Source organism: Oncorhynchus keta, chromosome 19 (genome assembly GCF_023373465.1).
Source record: "Oncorhynchus keta strain PuntledgeMale-10-30-2019 chromosome 19, Oket_V2, whole genome shotgun sequence".
Taxonomy (NCBI): Eukaryota; Metazoa; Chordata; class Actinopteri; order Salmoniformes; family Salmonidae; genus Oncorhynchus; species Oncorhynchus keta.
The window spans coordinates 48,212,304-48,226,203 of NC_068439.1; the positions used below are offsets into that span (position 1 = coordinate 48,212,304).

Genomic DNA, 13,900 nt, shown 5'->3' on the forward strand with positions numbered 1-13,900 from the left:
CGGCCTTCGTCAGAGCTTGTGTGAGTAAAAAGCCTAGCCCCACCCACATTCCGTTCCATGCTTCGAAAGGGGTTGGAGGCAAAGGTGAATATTCTGTGAATATTCAAAAATCCGCATAAAAACAATATGCTAATTTTCCCAGCAAAAATGTGTTTCCATCAAATTGACTAGTTAGATAAAAAGCTGTGCGCGAATACTTTTTTTCCGCTAAATTCCTATGTACCGAGTAAAAGAAATACAAGTTAAATGGGTTTCCATCTCATTTTCAACTCTCACGAAAATACATTTTTGTTGTGTTTTACACCATAAGTACCCACTCCGGTATTGGCACGTAATGGCCTTGCCAACAGCTCACAAATCCAAAAACAGATAAATGTATTATGTTCACAATAAAATAATTAGGTGTGGTGAAAGTCGTCGTAAAGATGATGACCGAGAGGAACGTGAAAGGAAATAGAGGCTTTTCTCTATTTCACTTTTAAATGTAAACCTTCATCTAACTTTTTCTCATCTCTACAGCTGATTCGAGGAAGATCTGTTCAATCTTGGTAATGCTAACAACTTGTAAACAATACAAGCATCATTCTTTCTAACCGTTCAGTTGAACTTTAACTTAACCGATCCAAAGTCTATCCTTTTATCAAGCTTTTAATCTATACATCTCGCATGGGACACAATATGGTTTGAGGAAAACCTAGTTGTAGTATTATAGGTCAGAGGTTGTCAGACTGATGCGATATCTCGGGTCAGTTTAAAAAGATCACTTTTTCCTTCATTTCCAAGAGGTTGTGGACTGTGATTAGCGTCAAATAGCGAGGTCAAGAAAAACAAAATGGCCTTAGTTGTGATGCATTGAGGCATTGTAGGCCAACGATACCAGGCTTATGTCATTTGAGATGTTTCCTCGAGTCTGGACTATGTAGACTATCATACTACTACTGTGGAGCCATAACTCTATCAATGCTCACTGACTGATCCACCCAAGGGCCTAACTTGTGCAGCCAACTTGTGTGTGTGTGTGTTTTGTCTCCCAGGCCCAAGAAGCAGGCAAAGTTGGTGGAGTACTAAATAAAGGTCAATATTTTGGAGACGTGTTACTAACTGACCCTCTGGAGAAATGAACGGAAGAGGGCCGGAGGATTGGTTGGGTTGTTTAGTTGAATTACGCGTTGAGTCTTGGGGTGAGTATGACACTGACCTTCTTGAGTTTGTCGATCTGCTTGTTGCGTACGTTGGTGTTGTCGATAGCCAGCACATCAACGGACTCCTCTTTCTCTAGACGGTACTTATTCACTCCAACAATCACCTCCGAACCTGGGGGGCACAGCCAGTGGGACACACAGTCAGAGAAGGGGGCAGAGGCAAAGGCATACTCGCTCATACGCAATCACGCACACACCCACCCTAGTCTGTTGGCTGCTGGTTCAGTGAAGCGATAGAAGACATCGCAGTTAGTTTCTCTCAGACAGCTTTCAGTATTCACTTCACGATGACCAGCTAATACCATATACCTCTTTGAAAATATAGGGAATAGAAAGCAGGGAAATACAAAGTAACCCATCCATCCCTACTGTGTTCAATGGCTGCGGTGGGCCCCACCTCCTTTATTCTACCACTCTTCCCCTCCTCCCTCCCCTCTCAGCATGCATCAAAGCAGTAGCGTTCGGCCGGATCTCCTTGCGTGCTAACCAGGCCGACCCATGCCATGTCCACAAGACAAACCCCAGTGGCCCTGGGAGCCCCCACTATGTTCACAGGACCCGACCCCTGTGCGAGCATCAGATAAGCACAGCCTTGGGTCTGCAATCAGATCAAAGGCTTAGATGGAGGTCAGAGCTCAGACGCCAGCTCACTCTCACACACACGCACTGTCTGTTATATTCCCCTGGCCAGTGTTCGCTAGGCCAATGATGAATGTATGATCCTGACTAGAGCTGTGGAAATAGACCGCTGAGATGTCAAGTGCTACTTATATTCCGGCAGACTTCCAGGACATGTCTCTTTAAAAGAGCAGCTATGAAATATGGAGTGTGTCTGTTCTGCCTGAGTGGAGGACTGATGCTTCCAACATACCCACTGAATTACATATGGGGCTTTTTAGGAGGGGAGGTGAGACGATGGAGGGGAGAAGGATGTAAGAAAGAGGAGGGAATAAAAAGACAGAGGGTGGGTGGGTGGGAAAAGAGAACAGAAGGTGGGACGGGGAGGTGGGAGAAGGACAGGGGTGCATGTGTGCCTGCACTGCACGTGTGTGTTCTGCTGCAGTACCTGAGTCGATGCGAGCCTGTCTGCGAGCAGCACACTCCTCGATGCGTAGTTTAGGAATGCCTTCAGCCACAGCTCTGGCCATGCCTCCCATCTCTTCGATCTCATTGATAAACTACAGGAGAGGGGATCAAATAAATTGATAAACATCTAATGCATTTAAACATGAACACAGTCAATACTAACAACCATTAAATATACTGTTTAGTGTGTGACCCCAACTCTTAACCGGTCCCTGACCTCTAACCCCTGACCTCTAACCCCTCACCTTTAGGGCAGTGTTGTAGACATCGTCGGTCAGCGCCTCCATCATGTGTGACCCGCCCCAGGGGTCGGCTACCTTGGGTATCCCAGACTCCTCTTGGATGATTATCTGTGTGTTGCGTGCGATGCGGGCACTCTTCACCGTTGGTAGACCCAAAGCCTCGTCAAAAGAGTTGGTGTGTAGAGACTGGGTCCCCCCGAACACCGCAGCCATCGCCTCGATCACAGTACGCACCACGTTGTTATACGGGTCCTGGAGAAAACAGAATACACAATACAGAACATATGAAGGTCATAGGTTCACCCCATTTACATGACTTGGCCTCGATCAAATAAAGTTAATTATGGGTTTCATCCGCCCACCTGTTCGGTGAGGGACCAGCCTGAGGTCTGACAGTGGGTCCTGAGGAGCAGAGACTTGGCCAGCTTGGGTTGGAACTTCTCCTTAATGAGCATGGCCCACAGCCTCCTGCCTGCCCTCAGCTTGGCAATCTCCATGTAGAAGTTCATACCGATACCCCAGAAGAATGATAGCCTAGAGGAGAGAGGGAGGGGTGTAGAATGATATATACAAGTACCCGAGTATCAAACGTTGGAACAAGATTTTATTTGGTTTTACATAACACTATGTATTCCAAGTATGCATGTCCTTTGTTGGAAAGCAGATTCCCCATAAGTTTTCAAAGTATACCATTCTATAGACATGAGATATAGGTAACTAGCAAAATATTGGAAACACCAACATAGTCTCCTATTAGGACACTGGGCCACCAGAACAGCTTCAATGTGCCTTGGTATAGATTCTACAAGTGTCTGGAACTCTATTGGAGGGATGTGACACCTTTCTTCCACGAGAAATTCTATCATTTGGTGTTTTGTTGATTCATTTATTTGTATTTATCCGTTATTGTACCAGGTAAGTTGACTGAGAACACGTTCTCATTTGCAGCAACGACCTGGGGAATAGTTACAGGGGAGAGGAGGGGGATGAATGAGCCAATTGTAAACTGGAAATTATTAGGTGACTGTGATGGTTTGAGGACCAGATTGGGAATTTAGCCAGGACACCGGGGTTAACACCCCTACTCTTACAATAAGTGCCATGGGATCTTTAATGACCTCAGAGAGTCAGGACAGCCATTTAACGTCCCATCCGAAAGACCGCACCCTACACAGGACAGTGTCAAATCCCTGCCCTGGGGCATTGGGATATTTTTTTTTTAGACCAGAGGAAAGAGTGCCTCCTACTGGCCCTCCAACACCACTTCCAGCAGCATCTGGTCTCCCATCCAGGAACTGACCAGGACCGACCCTGCTTAGCTTCAGAAGCAAGCCAGCAGTGGTATGCAGGGTGCTGCTGGAAAACACTGTCTCAGGCACTGCTTCAGAATCTCCCACGAAGGTTCACTTGGGTTGAGATCTGGCTACTGAGACACACACAGCCTTTAAACCATATGCTCCGAGACCCCTCTTTCAAAGTCACGGAGATCTCTTCTTCTAGACATGGTAGCCAAAATAATGGGCAACCGAGCATTTTTATACGTGACCCAAAGCATGATGGGATGTTAATTACTTAATTAATACAGGAACCACACCTGTGTGGAAGCACCTGCTTCCAATATACTTTGTATCCCTAATGTACTCAAGTGTTTCCTTTATTGTGTCAGTTACCTGTCTGTTATTACCCACATGTTCATATTGATGCTCCAGAGAAATGACGAGGAACACAGGTTGGCCACATAGGGTGATTACAGAAAAAACACAAAGATGTAATAAATCAGTAAGTACGGTTAAAACTCCCAAAAGGAATGAATAGACAGCTAAAGTGTAGAGCAGAGTGTTGTAACAGCAGAGCTCTCAGCTGAGGACAATTATAGCTTACAGTAATTCATTGAATGCAAGCACTATCGGTCTATTGATTTTGACAGTCCTAACAGGACCATAATGCTATGCACATGCCATATATCATTACCGCTCAGGGGGAACCTGTCAATCAATAACACTGCAGTGTGTGTCTGTGTGTACATGCTCTGTGATTACCTACGTGACTGACAATAAGGTGACTTGAGACATTTTTAACAAAAAGGATCTGCATTATTGTAGATGTCAAAGTGAGCGACTAAATGAACAATGGACTAAACGCAGGCTGACCAAAACTCATGGCTAAATGAAAGGACAGTCAACTCGCAGCAACTTTAAAGTACTTCCTTCGAACAACCACACGTCAATCAGCAGTCTGTCATTCACCCTAGGGAGACATTTAGAGTGTGTTTCCTCTGACCTCGCTGCAAATCACATGGCTCTGCATCAAAAAACCACGACATGAAACAGCGAGCCAGAGAGGACAGTCTGTGAATAGCTGTCTAGTGGAGAGGAGACCTCTATCTGTCTGACAGGACATTCGCTGCTCTGAGACACTGGGAGTGACACAGGGAAATCACAAAGAGAACCGCTCCAGAAACAACCCATAGCCACTAACTCTGAGGCACTGCATCACACAGGAATGAGGTCCCTGGGACAACACACACTGTATGATCTCACTCTGTGTGTGCGCACACCTGGGGGCGAACTCATCTATAGTGAGGCCAGCTTTCAGCCCAGTGCGGCAGTACTCCAGGCCGTTGGCGATGGTGTAGGCCACCTCCAAGATGGCGTCCGCCCCGGCCTCCTGGAGATGGTAACCACTGATGGAGATGGAGTTGAACTTGGGCATGTGCTACCGGAGGAAACAACCAGTCATTCAACCAAACAATCAATCGTAACAATAGTCAATCAATCATGATGGGGAAACAGTGTGAGTTCGGTCACGGACCTCCTGTATTTGAGGTACGTGCCTGTATCTTAAGTTAGATGTTCCTTCCGTGGAAATAATTTTTAAAAAATAGCACTTTTACTGTATTTGCAAGGCAGCGAGATACAGAGGACGCTTTACCCTGTTGTAGCTTTAAGGTTCTTACCTTGGACGTGTAGGCGAAGATATCAGCGATGGCGTGCATGGAAGGTTCCGGGGGGAAGATATAGGTGTTGCGCACCATGAACTCCTTCAGGATGTCATTCTGGATAGTTCCCGTCAGCTTCTCCTTGGGCACCCCCTGCTCCTCCCCCGTCACGATGAACATGGCCAGCACCGGGATCACCGCTCCATTCATCGTCATAGAAACCGACATCTTCTCCAGCGGGATGCCGTCGAACAGCATCTTGGTGTCCTCCACGGTATCTATGGCGACCCCCGCCATTCCGACATCGCCATGGACACGGGGGTTGTCGGAGTCATACCCGCGGTGAGTCGGGAGGTCGAAGGCCACCGAGAGACCCTGTTGACCCGCTGTAGAAAGAGAGAGCGAGAGGGGAAGTGAGAGAGAGAGAGCGAGAGAGATAGAAGTTACACTTATTACAATGGGAAAGGTAACCAAAAATAACTTGTACTTAAATGTTGTTTTATTAACCTATAAAGTAGAGAAATAACTCTTGCCTGATTAAACCTGACAGAGTCCATTTCTAGACAGACAACAATCACAAGTGCCACTCAGCCTCCAACAACCTGGGTTCACTTCAATATTCTATCATAAAACCCCAGTTGGTCACACCAGCAGTGAGTATTGTGCAGTACCTTTAATGTTGTCCCGGTAGAACTTGTTGCTCTCCTCCACGGTGCTGAAGCCAGCATACTGCCTGATGGTCCAGGGCCTGAACGTGTACATGGTGGGGTAGGGCCCCCTAGTATAAGGGAAGACCCCCGGCAGTTCGTCTGGCTTCGTTGCAGAGTCTGCTTTAGTGTAGACGGGTTTTATGTTGAGGCCCTCCGGCGTGCGCCAGATCAGGTCTTCTGGGTTCTTCCCTTTCAGTTGTTTTTTGGCCAGGCTGGCCCACTCCGGGTGCAGGTCCACTTCATCCTGACAGGGCGTTGCGGTACGAAACTGTCGGGAGTGCGTCTGTGAGCGTGTGTTGCTGAATCCGTGTGAGGAGCAGGGAGCTCCTAGAAGTCGGCGTGCAGCCAGAGTGACACATGTCCTCTGTGCGGTCAGCATGACGGGCCTGGATCAGTAACACACGAGACACAGGAGGAGAGGAATGAAAAACAGTGGGACAAGAATGAGACATCAGGAAATCCCTCTGGTTTCATTTGTTGAGTATTGGTGATTTCCTGGTAAAAGGACCCATGAGCACCAACATTGGGTGTCAAATGAAAGCTAACTCTATATTTTTCTGAAAGTAAGTCATATTTACATTTTTCAACCCATTTTCCATTAACAAAATGACCAATAAGCGAATGCTTTGATTTCTTGTCAAACAGATAGAAAATGGATCTTAAAAAACATATACCAGAAAAAGTCTTTAGAAAAAAAAAAAAAAGATATTAGAAATAGATCAAAACACAATAATGAAGAAATATTTAGTTTAGGAAGAAAAGAAAAAGAATCTGCCTTCTGTAAATTCGGTTACCAAAAAAAACCCACATCTTTAAAATGTTTTCTCATTTCTCTCATGAGTTCACATAAGTAACAAGTAAAAGGTAGGCCTATCAACTAGTTATGGTACGTTTTTAATAGTATACATTTGTTTATGAATTATTAAGTGATTAAAATGTGAAATGTGAAAGAATGTTTATGGGGACCTTCAAAGCTGCAGAAATGTTTTGGTACCCTTCCCCAGATCTGTGCCTCGACACAATCATATCTCAGAGATCTACAGATAATTCCTTCATTTACATTTAAGTCATTTAGCAGACGCTCTTATCCAGAGCGACTCAAATTGATTCACCTTATGACATCCAGTGGAACAGATAAATTCCTAAATTGACCTCATGGTTTTCAGATGGTTTGACTCCTTCGACCTCATGGTTTGATTTTTGCTCTGACATGCACTGTCAACTGTGGGACCTTATATAGACAGGTGTGTGCCTTTTCAAATCATGTCCAATCAATTGAATTTACCACCGCTGGACTCCAATCAAGTTGTAGAAACATCTCAAGGATGATCAATGGAAACAGGATGCACCCAAGTTTGATTTCGAGTCTCATAGCAAAGGGTCTGAATACTTATGTACATTTTTCTCCAGTAGTGCTCACTTCACAAGCTCAGGGCATGACAGGCCCAGCATACATGTGTAGTCTACTTGTGCGCTCTATAGCCCCTTGCTTTAGCTACTGTCATCTAGTATGCTAAATATCTTCATAAAGAAACTGATAAAACACACGGGTAAAAAGTCTAGGTAACTTACAAAGATGAGGAGGACCAAGAGCAAGAGAGGGAGTGTGGTGATGTACGGTAGTGTCCACAACTAAAGAATCATTGTGGAATCTGAAAAGACGGGTATCCAAAAGCATGATGATGTGGGCCTACTTACGATGCACACATGCTAACAGAAGGGAACAAGGTGGGTAAATCTAGCTAAATGTGTCATTGTAGCAAAGTATTTATAATCCCAAAAAATGTATCTCTCGTTCAATCATTTTCATTATATTATCTCTATACAATGGGCCATTATTGATTTAGGCCCAATAGGCTTGGAATATGACCTATTTCAATGAGCTTTCCACTTTGATAGGGTTATTTTAACTCAAATGTTTTAGGCCTACCTACAGAAGAAAAAATAAAACTACACAGCCTGGCACGCTCCGCTCCTAAACTCTGGTGTGAGCCAACATTGCATGTCCATTGGACTATGATAATGGTAATTGCAGAGCAACAGTGAAGTTCATAGGAGTTTATAGTTTTGAGAAATGAAGGTATAGATACATTTTCTATTATTTTCCATCTTAAGAATTTAGGCATAAATAACAGATGGAAAAGGGGTCTTACAAAACGTCGACCAGAAAAAGTCTTAAAAGGTATTAGAAATACATCAACATATTGTTTATGTAAAGACCCCTGCCAACTAACATCAACACTTAGATTTCATTTTGGAGAAATGATTTGCCTTCTGTAAATTTAAAAATCATTCCGTTACCAAAAACCCACATATCCAAGATATTTTCTACTTTCTCTTCCTCGTGAGGAGGGAAGATAATGAAAGTTCACACAAGTAACAAGTAAACGTAGACCTACCAATTAGTTTGTGTTTTTACTGATATAAATGTTTGTTTATGAGTTACCAAACTGATAACAGAATAACCCAAAATGTGTAACAGAATTACTGTAATTGAATTGGCTACAAAGGAAATCATAGTTAGCAGTCTCTCATCTGCTACTGTTCTCCCTCTCCCTCCAAATCCTAGATGTTTGTTTCAAACGTTTGTATAGCACAGTACAGTACAGAAAAGTAGAGTATGGTTCAGTACTTTACAGTAGAATAGAGTACAGTAAAGAAAAGTAGAGTACGGTTCAGTACTTTACAGTAGAATAGATTACAGTAAAGTAGACTATAGTATAGTCCTGTACAGTAGAAGAGTGGAGTACAGTTCAATACAGTACACAGTTGAGAACACTAGAGTGGTGTACACTATAATGTACTGAACTACACTCTAGTCTACTGAGATGTTCTTTAATGTCCAAACTTGTGAAACATATACGATAGGATCAGATTTGGTTTTGTCCAGACCAACAAACTTTGGTCTTGTTTGGTGGCGGAGCTCATTACAATAATGGCGAGTGTGTAGAATCATTTAGCATATTTCTACCTTTGTGTACCTATTTAGGATACATCATCATAAAAAAAGAGTGACATGCATTTCTGTGTCGTACAGTTCAGTGTCACATCATAGCTGACACCCATTCTTTCTGCAGGCATCTTTAAATCTTAATTCGGAGCAGATACTTAAGAGTTTTGGGGAAAAGTGGTCACATAAAAAAAAAACAGAGGGAGATTATACAGAAATTCGGTTAACAAACCATAGCATCTGCAGAGTTCTTCCAGAAAAAATAAATTGTCAATGTAAATAGATTTTTTTTTTTTAAGTAGTCCTTGTGTATGGTTTGTTAAACTTTGAAATCAATGGTTTTGGTTTGGTGTACATTTTAAGTGAAAAACCACATTGCTACGTTAACTCACTGCGTATCGTACACAGTGTTCTGTACACTAGACCTTATTTAGCCAACACCCAACAAAAATATACTTTCCAGGACACCTATGATATACAGTATGTATATATTTAATATACCACCAGAAAGAGAGATATATATATATATACTTGCACAACAATGTAACTCCAAGTCAACCACACTTCTGTGAAATCAAACTGTCCACTTAGGAAGCAACACTGATTGACAATACATTTCACATGCTGTTGTGCAAATGGAATAGACAACAGGTGGAAATTATACGCAATTAGCAAGACACCCCCAATAAAGCAGTGGTTCTGCAGGTGATAACCAGACCACTTCTCAGTTCCTATGCTTCCTGGCTGATGTTTTCGTCACTTTTGAATGCTGGTGGTGCTTTCACTCTAGTGGTAGCATGAGACGGAGTCTACAACCCACACAAGTTGCTCAGGTAGCGCAGCTCATCCAGGATGGCACATCAATGCGAGCTGTGGCAATAAGGTTTGCTGTGTGTCAACGTAGCGTCCAGAGCATGGAGGCGCTACCAGGAGACAGGCCAGTACATCAGGAGACGTGGAGGAGGCCGTAGGAGGGCAACAACCCAGCAGCAGGACCGCTACCTCCGCCTTTGTGCAAGGAGGAGCAGGAGGAGCACTGACAGAGCCCTGCAAAATGACCTCCAGCAGGTCACAAATGTGCATGCGTCTGCTCAAACGGTCAGAAACAGACTCTGTGAGGGTGGTATGAGGGCCCGACGTCCACAGGTGGGGGTTGTGCTTACAGCCCAACACCGTGCAGGACGTTTGGCATTTGCCAGAGAACACCAAGATTGGCAAATTCGCCACTGGCACACTGTGCTCTTCACAGATGAAAGCAGGTTCACACTGAGCACATGTGACAGACGTGACAGTCTGGTGACCCCGTGGAGAACGTTCTGCTGCCTGCAACACCCTCCAGCATGACCGGTTTGGCGGTGGGTCAGTCATGGTGTGGGGGGGGGGCATTTCTTTGGGGGGCCGCACAGCCCTCCATGTGCTTGCCAGAGGTAGCCTGACTGTCATTAGGTACCGAGATGAGATCCTCAGACCCCTTATGAGACCATATGCTGGTGCGGTTGGCCCTGGGTTCCTCCTAATGCAAGACAATGCTAGACCTCATGTGGCTGGAGTGTGTCAGCAGTTCCTGCAAGAGGAAAGCATTGATGCTATGGACTGGCCCGCCCGTTCCCCAGACCTGAATCCAATTGAGCACATCTGGGACATCATGCCTCGCTCCATCCACCAACGCCACGTTGCACCACAGACTGTCCAGGAGTTAGCGGATGCTTTAGTCCAGGTCTGGGAGGAGATCCCTCAGGAGACCATCCGCCACCTCATCAGGAGCATGCCCAGGCATTGTAGGGAGGTCATACAGGCACGTGGAGGCCACACACACTAATGAGCCTCATTTTGACTTGTTTTAAGGACATTACATCAAAGTTGGATCAGCCTGTAGTGTGGTTTACCACATTAATTTTGAGTGTGACTCCAAATCCAGACCTCCATGGGTTGATACATTTGATTTCCATTGATAATTTGTGTGATTTTGTTGTCAGCACATTCAACTATGTAAAGAAAAAATGTAATAAGAATATTTCATTCATTCAGATCTAGGATGTGTTATTTGTGTTCCCTTTATTTTTTTGAGCAGTGTATATATACACACATACACAACAGAAAGTTGAATTTCTTCCCTTTCAAACAAAATCAAGCCAAAGACATTACACAATCCATCTCTGCCACCTGCAGGAGTAATGGGGCTGATTCTAAAAAGTGCTTGGGGGGAGGGGGGTGGAGCGAGCTTTGGCTTAGAGCAGGTGGAGAGAACTGTCCAGTGGCGAAACTGCATTTTCTACCCGATTTATCAATTACATTAAAACACCATAGAGTTTATAGAATGTTTCACAACAGACCTTTTTATGAATTAGTGTCTGAAATTAACAAAACAGTGCCATGTTTGTGTATAATGGTGCCATCAGAGTGCTCTACAACTCAGCGGTTCTCAAAGTGGGGTCCGCAACCAGATCCAAAAATAAAAATTATATTACTGACAACAACAGATTAAACACATTTTGGCCAAGGTCTCTGTGGAATAAGTTGTGTGTAATACCATACAATTTGATTTTATTAATCTACAATTTGGGCCTTGGTAGGCTCACAGGGATATTTGTATCCGCAATGCTCCACCAATTATAGATTTTTCAACTCAATACTTCTTGTATTCCCACAAAATGTTTTGACGTCATCAGTGTGCATCGTGGGATTTTGTGTGTAGATATTGTCTACTAATTGGTTGGTGACGTCATTGGAAACATATTTTTGAATACAAAACAAAGAAACGTGCCACATATGTTGATGTTGGGGTGGTGCTGGAGAATTTTCCTTTATGCTTTAAAACTCCTCATGGAAAAAATGTTTAGAATTGCAGGATAGTAGCTTTAAAGATGCAACAACAAAACTTCTCTCTGACCACGTAACAAAATATGTCGAATTACAGGAAAATAGGGTTGTCACCAGTATTGCGATACAACAATACCTTTTCATTTTCATGGCAAAAAGGAAAACACAAAGCAGACTAAACTCTTATGTCCTATAAAAAAACCTGCTGTATGTAAAATATTATGTGCTATAGCTGGTATCGTGACAACATTACAGGAAATTATCTTGAAAACTTTTCTCTCCTTTTCCTTTAAAAATGTTCCTTACCAGGAAGACTTATACCAGAGACTTGGTTCGTCCGGCAATGCACTGCCAAAGTCAGAGTAAAAATCTTTGTATGCCATTTTTAGCTCACTCGTGTTGTGTTCTGATTTTGGGGGTCCCGGATTAATTTGTTGTCACAAAAGGGGTCCCTGGCCCCCAAAAGTTTGAGAACCCCTTACACAAGGAACAGAGGCTGTCACTGCTTTTGAGAATCATTACTGCTCAAAGTGATTGATTGTCTTTGTGGTCCATTAATTCACAATTTGATAACATGCACACCATTTATTGATAATGTCTTGTCAAATAATAAATACATAGGTAAACGCTGTATGATACACCGTTAATGCTGTGCGAAACGTCGCAACCCGGGACAAAATAAAGTTCAAGCCAGAAGGGGTTCCTTTTTCAGCTTTTCTCAAATATTATTTGGCCTTGACCATGTCAATCTTAGCTTGACAACGACAGTATACAATTCCCCGGATGTTGGAGTAGACAATTACCCGGATGTTGATGCTAACATATTGGCCACATTCCTCTTCCAGGGCCAATGATTTCTATACATCATTGGCGTTGCTGACGCCTGTCAGATCTTACAACGCCTGCATATGTATTTTACGTATCAGCTGACCACGTCATATGTTATAGCAATCTGTCAGTCGATTACATAGTTGATAACAAATGCAGTGCATTGTCAATGCAGGCCAACATCTGACCAGGGGAATTCCACACATTCCGCGTGCAAGACAACTCGGAAAGTGACATTTCACACTTGGAAAAACGTTGTTAGAATCTACCAATAGGAAACTCTAAACTAACCGAATTGTCTTGAAAATAACAATGCCAGTCGGTAACCATTAGCTGTAGGGCCATTCATTTAATTGCAACCCCGTTTGAACGCCAGGTTAAGCTAACGCCATATTCACGAAGTACGATAAACAGTGGTACCATACGATAAATGTTTATAGAGGGGCCAACTGCTACGGTCACGTCAATATCGCATAAACAAAACACGCAAGTCATTGCAGCGGCTAGTAGGGCGACAGTAAAAGGTTCGCTGCATGTTGGTTACGAACCCGTTAGCAAGCTAGCTAGTAATGCCCTGGCATATAAACAAATCATCACATCTTTGATGTAGTTTATTTTAAACCCAAATGTAAAATGGGCTGCAAGACCGTCTGTCGCTAACATTATTACAGAAGGGTAGTTTTCTCACAGTTCAGAAATGGCAAATATTTGTTTAAGTATACATTCTGACCTTGTTTTCTTACCTTCTCAGTGGCGTTGCTGTAAAGGCGTATGTTTGACCAGCCAATAATATTTCATAACATTAGTAATCGACCAATCACAAGCTAGCACCGCTGGTTAAACTCCGACCTATTCCACAGGACGTAAAAAGGAAGCAGATATTTGTTTAGTGATGAGAAGTATTACTTCCGCTCTAGAAGTATTCGTCGAAAGTGTAAAGTATGTACTATCGTTATGTCGCCAGAAGATGATACTGTTCCTTCGCAATTTTTTCTCCCAGTTGGATTGAAACGTTTGAAATGCTTATTTTTACCAGTGTGATTGCTTATTTGCTAAGGAGAGTTTGAATACTGTCTGAATGTTATTAATCTAATCAGCTCTCGATCTTCAACACACACAACTCT

At 43.4% G+C, this 13,900-nt stretch overlaps 1 protein-coding gene across 3 annotated transcripts in view; it reads right to left on the bottom strand.

The window, feature by feature from the left end:
* Positions 1–13,673, bottom strand: part of mmut (methylmalonyl CoA mutase) — a 40,260-nt gene extending 26,587 nt beyond the window's left edge. For 2 of the 3 annotated variants that reach the window (XR_004828620.2, XM_035793672.2), the window contains exons 1-8: positions 13,520–13,673; positions 6,140–6,564; positions 5,487–5,854; positions 5,088–5,245; positions 2,893–3,064; positions 2,534–2,782; positions 2,269–2,380; positions 1,199–1,314 (exon numbers count right to left, since the gene is read on the bottom strand). Coding sequence is in view for 2 of the 3 variants with exons in the window: in XM_035793672.2 (XP_035649565.1) it covers positions 1,199–1,314; positions 2,269–2,380; positions 2,534–2,782; positions 2,893–3,064; positions 5,088–5,245; positions 5,487–5,854; positions 6,140–6,557 (1,593 nt within the window). In the remaining variant the exon portion in view is untranslated. Of the gene's footprint in view, positions 1–1,198; positions 1,315–2,268; positions 2,381–2,533; positions 2,783–2,892; positions 3,065–5,087; positions 5,246–5,486; positions 5,855–6,139; positions 6,565–13,506 lie in introns of all 3 variants that reach the window. The other variant, XM_052470698.1, reaches the window with a different exon arrangement.
* Positions 13,674–13,900: the final 227 nt, after the last annotated feature.